The sequence below is a fragment of the Dipodomys spectabilis genome, unplaced genomic scaffold (assembly GCF_019054845.1).
Source record: "Dipodomys spectabilis isolate Male_0828 unplaced genomic scaffold, ASM1905484v1 ptg000234l, whole genome shotgun sequence".
Taxonomy (NCBI): Eukaryota; Metazoa; Chordata; class Mammalia; order Rodentia; family Heteromyidae; genus Dipodomys; species Dipodomys spectabilis.
Genome location: NW_024870911.1, coordinates 12,425,577 through 12,439,522, shown reverse-complemented (window position 1 = coordinate 12,439,522; position 13,946 = coordinate 12,425,577). Strand labels below are relative to the sequence as shown.

General features: G+C 39.6%; 1 protein-coding gene across 1 annotated transcript in view; it reads left to right on the top strand.

Annotated features, from left to right (window-relative positions):
- The window catches only part of Srgap1 (SLIT-ROBO Rho GTPase activating protein 1), a 128,539-nt gene that overhangs the window by 78,461 nt on the left and 36,132 nt on the right, over positions 1-13,946 (top strand). The window contains exons 8-11 of the mRNA XM_042698752.1: positions 985-1,182; positions 1,818-1,902; positions 11,000-11,027; positions 12,976-13,009. Coding sequence (XP_042554686.1) covers positions 985-1,182; positions 1,818-1,902; positions 11,000-11,027; positions 12,976-13,009 — 345 coding nt within the window. The remainder of the gene's footprint in view (positions 1-984; positions 1,183-1,817; positions 1,903-10,999; positions 11,028-12,975; positions 13,010-13,946) is intronic.

Here is a 13,946-nt window from a genome sequence, read left to right as displayed (position 1 = left end):
ACAAACAAGATAAAAACCATACATGCTGCCAGGTGCCAGTCGCTTACTCAGAAGGCTGAGATCTCAAATTGCCATCCAAAAGTTAGCCCAGGCTAGAAGATCCATAAGACATTAGCCAGCACAAAGCCAGAAGTGGAGCTGTTGTTATGACCAAGTGTTAGCCTTGAGCGCAAAAGAAAAAACTTAAGTACAGCATCCAGGCCCTGAGTTCAAGTCCCAGGACCAACACATACACACAAAAATAACAACAACAATAATAATATGTGCTGTAAGATTCCATTTATGTAGAGCACAGAATAGGACAAAGCTAATATATGAAGTCAGGCATTAGGGGAATTTGAGGAGACAGAAAGGGCACATGCTAATCGGGAGGACGTGAGGGTGCCCCAGTACACTGCTTCCTTACCTGACAGGTGTCCACACAAGCGTGTTCACATCATAACCATGCATCAGGTATGTATGCTTCTGGCTGCATATTTTTCCATATGTAGTTTTACTTCATTTTAAAAGATTTTAAGGCTAGGAGCTGATGCCTCTTGCCTGTGATTCCTAGCTACTACTCACAAAGCAAAAACCTGAGGATTATACATTGAAGGCAAGAAGGTCCATGAGGCCCTTATTTCGAATTAATCAGCAAAAGCCAGAAATGGAATTATGGCTCACATGGTAGAATGCCAGCCCGGATCAGAAAAGCTACAGGACAACAACCAGACCCTGCGTTCAAGCCCCAATATAGGAAAAAAACAATAAAACAAAAGCTTTTTTTTTAAAAGGAAATTGAGAGAATCCCCAGTGGTCTTTGAGTTTTCTGCATACTCACATAGAAAACAATATCCTTCTTGTGTTGGTGACATGTCTGTCTCCTCTAGGATGTTCTGCAATCCACAGGGACAGGATCTGTGTCCTCATCTCTACCTGGCAGAATGGGCTCTCATCGGGTCTGTATGGATTCATGTATTAACGTGAGGCATGTTTCTGTTGCAGGTCAAGAAAACAACTGAAGCCACTTTACAGACCATCCAAGACATGGTCACCATCGAGGACTACGATGTGTCGGAATGCTTCCAGCACAGCCGCTCTACAGAGTCTGTGAAGTCCACTGTCTCTGAAACCTACCTGAGTAAGCCCAGCATCGCCAAGAGAAGAGCCAACCAGCAAGAAACTGAGCAGTTCTACTTCATGGTGCGCCTATCCTTGATCCCAAGTCACTCTGGACAGAGCCCAGATACAGGGTTTCCCAGATTGGGGGGTCTTGAATAAAATATGAACTCCTGTTTACTTCAGAGGTTCTGGTCCAGGCACTGTGGGTAGAGTTTTGGAGTTATTAGGACTGCTTTAAAACAGCACATTTAAAATAAGTCCGGTGTGTGTGTGTGTGTGTGTGTGTGTGTGTGTGTGTGTGTGTGTGTGTGTGTGTGTGTGTGTGTGTGTGTGTGTGTGTGTGTGTGTGTGTGTGTGTGTGTGTGTGTGTGTGTGTGTGTGTGTGTGTGTACTGATACTAAAGCTTGAACTCATGGCCTGGGCATTGACCCTGAGCCTTTTTTGCTCAAGGCTAGCACTCTACCCCTTGAGCAACAGCTTCACTTCTGGCTTTTTGGGTAGTTAATTAGTAGTTAATAATGTCACAGAATTTCCTGTCTGGGCTGACTTCAAACTTCAATCCTAGATCTTCTGAGTAGCTAGGATAATGAGCATGAGCCACCGGGACCTAGCCAAATCTGAGTTTTTTAATAGGTTGCCAAGTGTTGATATCTAGGAGTTCCTTGACATTTGAATAGGCTTTGTTTTTTTAAAATTATTGATCTCGCCTTTTACAGAAACTCAGAGAGTATCTGGAAGGCAGTAATCTCATCACAAAACTCCAAGCCAAACATGACTTGCTGCAGAGGACTCTTGGAGAAGGTGGGTTCTCTGGAATAAATGGGATGGGGACCTGAGTTACATTTTGGATCTGAGTATATCCCATGAGGAATGTGAATTGTGTATTTGTAAGTGAAGCTTTACATTTGGGTCTAACTGTACCTGTCATATGGTCTCCCAACAACTCTTGTTTGTTTTTGTGTGATTGTACTGGTACTGGGGTTTGAACTCAGAGCCTGAATGCTTTTTTAGTTCCACTTCCAACTTCTTGGTGATTAACTGGAGATGTGAGTCTCATGGGCTGCTGCCAGCTTCAAACCTCAATCCTCAGATCTCAGCCTTCTGCATAGCTAGGATTACAGGTGTGAGCCAGTGACACCTGGCTAACTTTATTTTTAAGCTGGATAGTAAACTTGAGAAGGAATAGTAAACCCAGGGAAAAACCATCCACCTGTTGACCTGTTACTTCCTCCTTCACTTTTGGGCCCCACCCTTGTTTGTTTTATGGGCTGGTATTTGTGGTTCTATCTACTACCTTTTGGAACTCTAGAAACCAGTTAAACCAGTTTAGTTCTTTTTTCTTTCGTTAGGCATTGTTGGTAGTTGAGAAAGACCTAATGGTATAAATAAATTACCATGCCTAATAACACAAACAACATCAAGTGTTTATATAAGGCTTTTCTGTGCCAAGCATTGTTCTGAGCTTTATTCCTAACTGGGCACTAGTGATTGCCTCATATTTACAAACAAGGAAATGGGGGAAATACACCAAAATGCACCATAGGCAAAAGGGACTGTGTAAATGTTATTGTTTCTCTTCTTGTCTTCATGGAATTTAAAAGAAGCAAAGTCATTGTCATAAGAGACTTAGAGTCTGTAACTTTAATTATCTTTTATTCACACTATAGACATTATGCAATCTGAAAACAAATACAGGAGAAAGAAGTTGGAATGATGTGAGTGATGAAGGCCCAACTCTAAACCCTTGACATTATGATGACCAAAGTGAGGATGTATTACATGGTTCAAAAGTCAGAAAAAAAATAATATGTTTTATTCTTAGAATTCAAGACCTTGTACTTTTGTTAGACTTTTTTGCTCACCCGTTGGTGCTCTACCATTTAATCTACAGCTCCAGTCCACAATTCTGCTGGTTAACGGAAAATAGAATCTCTTGGACTATTCTGCCCAGACTGGCTTTAAACCACAATCCTCAGATTTCAGTATCCTGAGGATTTATGGGCATGAGTCACCAGTGCCTGGATTTGTTGTTGTTGTTGGTGGTGGTGGTGGTGTTTATGGGGCTTGAACTCAGGGCCCGAGCTTTGTCCCTGAGCTTTTTCACTCAAGCCTAGCCCTCTACCACTCTGAACCACATCACCACTTCCAAGTGCCTGGGTTTTGGGGGGAAAACATGAGTTCTGGTTGCTTACATCTGTAATCTTAGCTGCTCAGGAAGCTGACATCTGAGGATCACAGTTCAAAGTCATCCTGGGCAGAAAAGTCTGTGAGAGTCTTACCTCCAATTAACCACCAAGAAGTTGGAAATGAAACTGGCTCCTGTGATAGAGTTCTAGCCTTGAACAAAAAAGCTCAGGCACAGAGTCCAGGCCTTAAGTTCAAGCCACAGGACTGGCATACACACACACACACACACACACACACACACACACACACACACACACACACACACACACACACACACACACACACACACACACACACACACACACACACACACTGAATTACTGAAAAGAGTCTAAGAAAAAGAATAACCAAATGTGATATATAAACCTTCACTAAGTTCTGAATCGAAGCCCAAAAGCTATAAAAGAGATTTTAAGCACAATGGGAAAATGTACTACATATTAAATTAATTTATTTAATGTTAATTTTTATGTATATTACTGATAATATAGTTACAAACAAGAATATTCTTGTAAATCATATCATTCTTAAAAAATATTTGCTTAAGTGAAATGTCTACAGCTTACTTTGAAATGGCTCAAAAAAATGAAAGTAGTCTATATATGTGTGTATGTATGGGTATATGTGGATATATGTGTGTACATGTATATATACAGACATGCTTTTGTGTGTGCTTTATATATTCATGTATATATGTGTGCCTGTATGTATACATGTACATATGTATATTGCATATGTATATATGTGTATGCACATTTACCAAGAGAAATAGAGAAAGTAAAGATAAAGCCAATTTGGTAGGTGTTAGAATATGATAAATCTAAATGAAAAGTATAGAATATTCCTTGCATTATTCTTTCAGCTGTTCTGTAGGTTTAAACTTTCTTTTGGGGGGGGGGGGGTGGCGGAGTCCAGTCGTGGGACCTGAACTCTGGGCCTGGGCGCTGTCCTTCATTTCTTCAGCTCAAGGCTAGCGCTCTACCACTTGAGCCACAGCGCCACTTCGGCTTTTTTTTTCTGCTTATGTGGTGCTGAGGAATCAAACTCAGGGTCTCATGCATGCAAGGCAAGCACTCTACCACTGAGCCACCTTCCCAGCCCTTGTAGGTTTAAACTTTTTTAAGAAGTCTTTTTATCTTTTAGTAGTTTCCTTGCTTGAACAATTGTGCTCCATTTTTCCTTTTTCTCTTCATAGTTTTATATAAATTCCCTTTTTTCTCATTTTCCATAAATGCCTGATACTTCACATAATGTCCCAAGGTCAGCTGCCAGCCCCAGAGCACAGATGATCTTCAGTGTAGCTGAATTTTAGACAGAGTCCTTCCCTCCAAGACTGGCTGCTGCTTTTGAAAAAGAGTTTGAAGGATATAAGAAGAGGTGCCTTCGTTTGGCACGACATGCAGACATGTGTTAATGTGGCTTGGAGCCACATTCTGAAAGTTTTATGGTACTCATTCAACATAAATTCTCTTATGTCTCCCTCAGCAAAAGCCCTAGTGGTTAAGATGACTCTATATGTCATTATTGGATTGGGCTATATTTTGGCCAACTTGCCGGCTTCCTATGCCAGATTCTGCATTTAACTGGCGCTCTGGGTAAAAGTTATATTTTTTTCTTCATCTTATTTTGTTTTTGTGCTGGTACAAGGTCTTGAACTCAGGGCCTCATGCACTCACCTAGCTTTTTTCGCTCTAAGCTGATTACCATTTGAGCCACAGCTCCACTTTGGGCTTTCTGCTAGTTACCTGGAGATGAGAGTCTCTCCAATTTATCTGCTTTGGCTAGTTTTGAACCACAGTCCTCAGATGTTAGCATCCTGAGTAGCTAGGAGCACAGGCATGAGCCACCGGTACCTAACTATAGCTCTATTATATTATATCTTGTAAACTCTTAGGTCTGCATTTCTTTATCTCTGGCTCTCTTTCATTGGGCACCATTGTTCCAGTGGCCCAGCCAATGTTTAGGTGTATAAGAGCTTCACTGGGCTTAACTTATTCTGCAAAAGGAACTGGAGACACATCTCTCTTCTCCCCAGTGCAGCTCCTCATGCAGACTTGGCACCTCCCCAGTTGCTGGTCACTGCTTGAGATGGACACTCAGAAAAAAGTTTGTATATGGGAGACATACCTCCACACACATCTTTTTGTTCAAGCACTGTGAAATGTGGGTTTTCTGTGCAAGGCATTTGGTTAATAGGCTCACTGCAAAGGAAACTTGGGAGACAGTATGGCACCTGTCTCAAGTTGAAGTAATCCAATGGTGATCTCTTAGGAAGCAATCAAAGTCCTGATCTGGTGAGATAAGGCTAGTAATACAGGATTAAGGGGTGTGTTTGGGGACAGGCTTGACTTTTTACATAGACACTGTCTCTGAATTGTACTAGGTTTGCTACTGCAAGAACGGCCTTCATAGCAAAACAAATAGAGCTAACCCAGGGATTTAGCTGTTGATCACACACAGCTGAAGCTGTAACTACAGACATGTGCTTGGCCTGCCTCACTGCACTCTCTGGCAGGCTAGCAGGGGCCCGGTCAGTTCTTTAATTTACAACATGGATTGAGCTCTTAAAGTGGCACTGTCAAGATTCAGAATTCTGAGTGTTTAAAAAGTATTACAATAGCAAGGAACACGCCATAAACTGGGACAATTCTTGTGTTTTTCATCTTCAGCAACACTACTATATCTTTGTTATCTGTTTTAGCAGTCCTGTGATTTGAACCCAAGGCCTCACCAGCTATTCTACCCCTTGAGCCATACTGCCATCCTCTTTTCTCTTTGCTATACTTGTTTTTCAGACCCATGTTTTTTTTTCCCCCCCCAGGGAACCACAATCTGGCTTGTCTATTGAGATTGGGTCTCACTAGGTTTTTTCCCCCTGGCTGGCTTTGAATCTCCAATCTCTGCCTCCTAAGTAGCAGGGATTATACAATGCCCTATCAGTATTACATCTTTCTATGATGTGATTTAATTTTTTTTTGCCAGTCTAAGTCTTGAACTCAAGGCCTGGGCATTGTCTCTGAGCCTCCTTATGCTCAAGGCTAGCACTCTACCACTTGAGCCACAATGCCACTTCTGGCTTTTTCTAAGTGGTTTATTGGAGATAAGAGACTCATGGACTTTCCTGCCCAGGCCAGCTTCAAACAACAATCCTCAAATCTCAGCCTTCTGAGTAGGTAGGATTACAGACATGAGCCATGGGCGCCAGGTCTTCATTTTTTAAAATTATTTTTATATAGCTGTACAAAGGGGTTTCAGTTCACTCAATTTACAAGTACAGTGCATTTTATTTTGATCAGGGTCACCCCTTCCATGATGTAATTTCTTTTTTTAAATCAAAGTTAGATTGACCACAGCAAATAAATACACATCTGTATTAAAAAAAAGGGGGGGGGGCACTGTTATTATTTTTTTTTCTATTTCAGTAATGAGTCTAATGTTCACATTGGCTTCTTTGTGTATACAACACTTGGAGTTACAAGAGTGTAAATGCACTCTGGCCAAACAGAAAATCTGAAAATGAAAGCTGAATTCTACATAACATTATTTCTTGCCCTGGGCATAAGGTTTCTAACAATGGAATTCAATGGCTTATCTTCACTTAATCCATTGCTTGTCTTTGAGGAAGTTGCTTGTCTTTGAGGAAGAGTACAAATGTACTTGCAAAAGAGAAGCTGATTGTGAATAATTCCATCTTTTTGGAAAAGCCCCACTGTAGTGCTATAGAGCTGGAAAGTAATATCCTGAGACTTCATTGGTCATTCATTAGAGAATAAATCTAGGGTGTCTCTGGCCAGTTTAAGCTATGCATATTTCAAATATTTTTTCTCTAGCTTTTTTTTTTGCCACCTAATTTATATTTTGGTTTTCCCTTTTGCTATATAGAGATAAGACGCATTTAGGTGTGAAAAGTAATTCCCTTCCCAGTTCCCAAATGAACTAAGATCAGTCAGAGGAGGTGTTTGTACCTCAAGTAAGTTCATCCTGGGTCAATTTATTTCCTCCAAATGGCTTGTATAAGCCAGGGATGTTCTGTAGTTTTTAATAATTAAACAAGCCTCCAAAGAAAACATTTGAAAGCTAATCCTCAGACTACTGGAAGCTTTTGAGTTTCTCTGGGAATGAGCATCTTCTGTGCTTGTGTGTTATTGATCTATTAATGATGATACTGATTAAAAATAAAACCTCATTCATCAGTGGAGATATACTCAGGACTATTAGCTGCATAAACAATGGATGTGGTAGTGTGCTTGTGTTGAGAATGATGGTTCTTGCAAAGCTTGCTCTTAGCTCATTATTCAAAGTGTATCTTTTATAGGTTTTTAATTTTTTATCACACATAATTATCCATAGATGAATGGAGTGAAATAATATGAGCCATTTTATCTATCATCTTTTCCTAAATCTAGGAAATAATTGGTTGGGATATCTTTTAAAAATGACAAATATTTTCTAAGTTATAAAGTGTTATTTTCAATATCTTAGCACTTGACTGCATGAAAGTCATTGTCCTATGTTACTCAATTTAAACATATAGATATTTACTACAGTTAAGAGGCACTAGTTAGGCTGCAGAAGTATTACAAGTGATGGTCTTTTGACCATAGTAAGTCAAGGTGGCAAGCTATAATTCTCTGGATAATCAGGAAAAAAAATGAAAAAGAAACATTCATGGATGGAAACAATGAAAGAATAAAAGACAAATAAAAACAAATAAAACAGTATATAGATAGTTACTAATTTACATAGTTATATAATTTTTAATTGATATTAAATTCCTCACCATTTGTATTTTGTTTTAGCTATATAGGGCAGACAGAAGTATGAGCTATTCCAGGTACCAGTGACTCAGGCCTGCAATCCTAGCTATTCAGGAAGTTGAGATCTGGAAGACGGAAGTTCAAGACCAGCCTGGGCAAAAGAATTCACTAGACTCCAACTTCAAAATCTCCATCAGTAAAAAGTGCAGGGCAGGAATTGTGGTTCATGTGGTAAAGAACCAGCTTAGCATGTGTGAGGCCTTAAGTTCAAACCTCAGTAGAAGGAGAAAAAAACCAAACAAACATAAGCCATGATTCCTGCCTCTCTTCCAGGATTATTCTAACTGTTTTCCAAGAAAAGTCGTGCTAGGGATTGAACCTAGTGCCTTGTGCATGCTAAACAAGCACTCTACCACTAAGCTAATCAGCCTAAGATTTTCATTTTTAAAGGCAATACAGGCTAATGCTTGGGGTCTCATGTCTAGAATCAAAAAATATCTGACACCAGTGCCAGATCTACTCTATATTAATGCATGGCCTGGGGTGAATTGCTTTCCTATTTCAGTCTCCATTGGAAAATAAGAAATAGAATGCAAGGTATCTCATAAAGTTATTGTAAAAATTGTGAGTTAAAAATACTTCATAGAAAGTGTTTATGCTGGGTGTGATGTCATGTGCCTATAATCCCAGCACTCTGGAGCTAAGGCAGGGAGGTAGAAAGTATACATGTTGAAGGAAAAAGGAAAGGAAGGGAAAGAGAAGGAAGGAGGGAAGGAGAAGGAAAGAAGGAAAGGGAGGGAGGAAGGAAGGAAGGAAGGAAGGAAGGAAGGAAGGAAGGAAGGAAGGAAGGAAGGAAGGAAGGAAGGAAGGAAGGGAAGGAAGATGAAACAGCTTAGAAAACTTTAGAAAATCTGTTGCTTAATTGATGCTTAGGATATTTGTTAAAATAGTATCAAATAAATATTATTTTGCTTTATATTGCTGTTACTAACATATATCAGACTTTCATGTCAGAATAAAGCATGAAACATAACAATGTTGCGCAACACAAGTCAAGTGCTTCTCTACCCTCTTCCTTTGGTTCACCCAGGGCCATCTTAGCCAGCACATACCAACCAGCAGTGGTGCTCAGCCCTGTCTTCTTCCATGCCTGAATCCTGTCTCTCCAGCTTCCTGTGTACATTTCCACTAGGATTTCCTCATGGTACCCCACACGCCACACTCAGCTCAATTTTCTGCTTACTTTCCAGTAGACATTCACTTTATTCATAAATAGCTACACATTTTTCTAGAATTCTTTATACAATTTCCCTTAGTTTCCTTCAAAGTTGAAGAACATTGGCCAAAAGAAGAGACCTATCACAGTGCAGATAACAGATAACCCATAATGCCATGAATCAGCTGTTGAAAAGAACCAGAGCAATGCATGAATACTATATTAATCACCCTCCCAGAAAACGCAATTGCATTCCAGATCTGGGACCTCTCCCTGTGGAAAGTCTGTTTTGCTGTGGTCCTTTATCTTTCAAATAAACTTGTTCTCTATCTTAAAAAAGTAGAAGAGAGTTAAAACTGGATAGCAGGTAGGAGCATCTGATTCTTTTTCTTCTCATCCTCATTCCAAGTCTAGCCAGGAATTGATTCTGCCAACACTTGGAATAGCCTGGATCTATGTTGAAAAAGCAATTCTCTGATAATATTCATTGCCTCCTGGATATCACACACACACAAACACACGCACACACACATGCACACATGTGCACACACACACACACATGCACGCACGCGCACACACACAGAGTAGCCCTTTGAAGTCAGGGCCTAGCACTTTCCTGCCAAGCCAATTATTTTTTATTTTATATTACTTGTTATTCAAGAACAGAGAATTAATAAGTGAGTACAAGGCCTTGTTGCAGCCTAGGACTAGTCATTCACTATACCCACTAGCCAATTTTCTCTACAGTTGATTGACAGCCTTGCCCCTCCCTGTAAGTCTGAATCTATGCATTATGGTTCTCTTTCCATGGCTCCACCGGGAATCTAAGCAAGAGATTGATGTGGGTTCTAAGAGTGTTAGAAAAACTCAGTCTTGTTATTTAAAACAAGTCAAGAAGATCAAATGTATAAAAGCAACTCATGCACATAATGGTAGAACTTTGAAAGGGCTTTTTTTTTAGCTTACAAGTTGATAGTGTATAGTGTAATATAATGTCCTTGTCCCTTATTATCTGCAAATGTCATTTCTGACTGTAGAATACAACTCTGTCTCTGTCCCCTGATTTCATATCACAGAAGGGATACCAATTTAGTTTAAGGGAAAATGAGTCCTTCCAACCCTATTTTATCTCCTACTTCTTTTTCCGAACTATCAATCAAGACAGAGCAAATAACTAACATTATAGTTTGCATTTGAACTTAACAGTTGCAACAAAGCAATTATTTCTTATTTTCCTGAAAAGAAATAAAAGAACCCTACTTCAGACTGCCAAATGAAACATATTTCTCCAATCTACAGATCATATTAAAGTTTATGTATAGATTTTATGACATTGTGACTTTGAATTATTAGTTGCATCATCTGCTTTTCATATCTTATTATGGAATGTGTAAGTAGGGGACAAAGCCAGGTGCCAGTGGCTTTCACCTGTCATTTTAGCTCCAAAGAAGGTTGAAGATCTGAAGATCACTGTTCAAAACTAGTCCAGACAGAAAGGTCATGAGACTTTTATCTACAATTAACCACAAAAAAAGCCAGAGGTGGAGGTCTGCCTGAAGTGGTAGAGCACCAGCTTTGAGTAGAAAAAACTAAAGAATAGCACCAGAGCCTTGAGTTCAATTCCATTACCCACACAAAAACAAACAAACAAACAAATAAATAAATGGGACAGGTGCAAAAGCATTCTAAACATAATCCATTGATTCAGTCAATTTACTTTCATTCTTTTTCTTTTTAGGTCATAGAGCTGAATATATGACTACAAGGTAAAGTGCTCTATCTTTTTATACTTCACAGCGTATTTAAATACTACAAAATGAACACATTTTGTGAATGAACATGGAAGACAGTTTCCATGATAAGCAGAATACCAGAAGACACCAGCTCACGTCCACATCCACCATCGAAGCAACTTGGATAAACACTCCCAACAGTTCATGGTCATCCCAAATCCCTTCCATAACCATGGTTTCTTTACATTCACCTCACACCTCACAGCCTCAGGGGAAGGCAGTCCTCAAGCCTTTGGTACAAGTCCCCAAAGACATCTTTCTATTAGCCCTAAACAAGGGCTTTAGGAACTTGAACAAAATGAACATGAGAGGGTTATTCTTTTTTCCTAGAGAGTCTTACAGCATAACAAAAGGCTTTCCCTAATTTCCACATGCGATATGCATTCTCCTGTGGGCCTTGCAGTTAAGGAGGTTAAAGTGGAACCTCTGGAGACAAGTCTCAGGCTCCCCTCTATGAATTCCCCTAGCACAGATGTGGAAAGCTGAGTCCAGTCATCCCAGCCCTCCTTCCAGTAAGGGACACAGAAGAAGAGGCTCCCTGCCTTCAACTGTAACTCAAGAAGATGCAGGATTTCCTGCACTAGGTGTTGTATAGATCAGAAAGACTGGCTTTTTTCCAAAGCAAACAGACAGGCCATGGAGAGGGTCAAGAACAGCATAAATGAGTGCATTCTAATGCCCAACAAACATTTAGGCAGCAGCATAGTTATCTGCACAGAAATACTTCATGGGAGACCATGCTGTCCATTCAGAAACATTTACTCCATATACTACTTTTTCCTCACTTTTGACCCACTAGTAGTTACTTTTGCATAAAAATAAAAGCCCACTAATACTTAAGGACTAGGTGAATGGATCTGATGTTACTTATGCTGAAGAATTGCAACTAAAACATATTATTTAGCTTCTCATTTGAGGGTCCGATAAAGCCTCAATTCTTACTTATTGTATCTTAACTGTGTGACTTGTAAATCCAATAACAAGAACCCTGCCTATGACATTGGGCCAGCTGGCTCACAGCTGCAGTTGGTAAGACTTATCACTTTCAAACAAGCTAGCCAACAAACAAATGCCAGCTACAATGTATAAGACAACAGCTGCAACATATAAGAAAACAGCAGTCTAAATAATCAGCTTGTACAGGGTTGTAAAACATAAGTAAAAGTATATGGGAAGAGGTGGGATTATATTCTCCCATGGGGGCTTAATTGGTAACAAACTCAAGACCCCAGATTTTTGTCATTTTAATGTGACCTATGGGTGTTTCATTTATTGTTTGATTTCTACCTTGCTCAGTAATTATATTCCCTTCCCTTAGGCCTCCAAATGTTCCCCCTAAGCCCCAGAAACACAGGAAGTCCAGACCCCGCTCACAGTATAATGCTAAGTTGTTTAATGGGGATTTGGAAACATTCATCAAGGTACTGGCACCGGCCACCTGGGTGGCTGACCTCCACGCTTCTCACTATAATGGCCTTCGCCTCTCATAAAAGGAGGCAAGCCATTATGTCCAAGTCTGTCCTGGGGCTCTTTGCTTTCCCAGATAATCAATATAATATTTCCTGAAGTCAGAGAGGAAAGAATATTTGGGTTGAGTGCCTTCAAAAGAGGAAACACATGTAGATGTTATTGTGTGGGCATAAGAAAAAAAACCTTCTTCTTTTTTTAAGCTATAATCTATACCAAAAAAAAAGAAGAGATAAAAGGTTTTGGGTTTACTTGTGCAAATGCGATAGCACAAAATATACACTGTTAAATCTATTCATTAGGCTCACTTGGAAGCATAGCAAGTCCTGATTTCCCATGACTTGAGGAATTCATTATATTGGATAAATTGTAAGGCCCTGTAGCCTTTATCTTATCTCTGCTGTGTTTACTTTCTGTCTTCTTTTTCCTCCTGTATTTCTGATAATGCTTCTAGCCGGGGACGAAGGAACTCGCACGCGAGACATCAGGTATCACAAGGAGGGGAAGTGAGCACACGGCTGGCCTCCTTTTCAATTCATTCTTGTGCTTGGCTTTGATTAGATTTTGTTTAATGTCTTTAAAAGAAAAGTGTTTGCAGTTGGAATCAGACACGCTTATAATAGGCTTTACTTAGAAAAAAATCTATGGGAATCAGACGCTTATTTCAGAGAAATAGTCTTCTCCAGTAAAAGTAGATAGATTAAACTCAGCTGTTACATGATGTGTTTTGGAAAAACGTATGAAATTTTAGTTAGCAGCTTTGGTTATGCTAAGTCGGTGTTAAACATCAAGTGCACATTTAGTACTGGATTTTAGAAACTGATGTAAATTAAACACAAAAGAAAGGAGCTTTCTTTCTTCATAGTTAATGCAGGAGCTACAGTGCTTTAAAAAGACTAAATTTATGTGTGAAACCTTAATTGGTATGTTATAGACATCTCAACTCTCTTAAAGGTAGATGTATTTATTGAATATTCACCCTAATTATTAAAAACAAGCATGTGTGTATGCATGTATATGGATAGACAAACACAAAATACACATGCATATATACAGACCTACATATATGAATACTGAGAATGAGACCTTTGGCAGCCTTAAAAATGAGCCTTACTCCTGGAATTAAGTGAGCAACCTACATGGAGATCACAAATCCATTGCCTTGAGCTTTAAACCCAGAAGAGCTTTATTGGCTCTAATTCACTGTAAAATTATTATCAAATTTGATTACCTAGTTTCCAAGCCCTGGCTTATAAGCAGAGGCAAATGAGATGGGGAGAGGAGGGAAGGAGAAGAAGAGAGGGAGAGAGAAGGGGAGAGAAGAGAGGAGAAGAAGGGGAAGAGGAAAAAAGAGAGGAAATAATAAAAGCAAAGAGAAATGCAGCTGATGGTTTGGAAAGAAAGCAAATACAGGCTCAGAAGCAG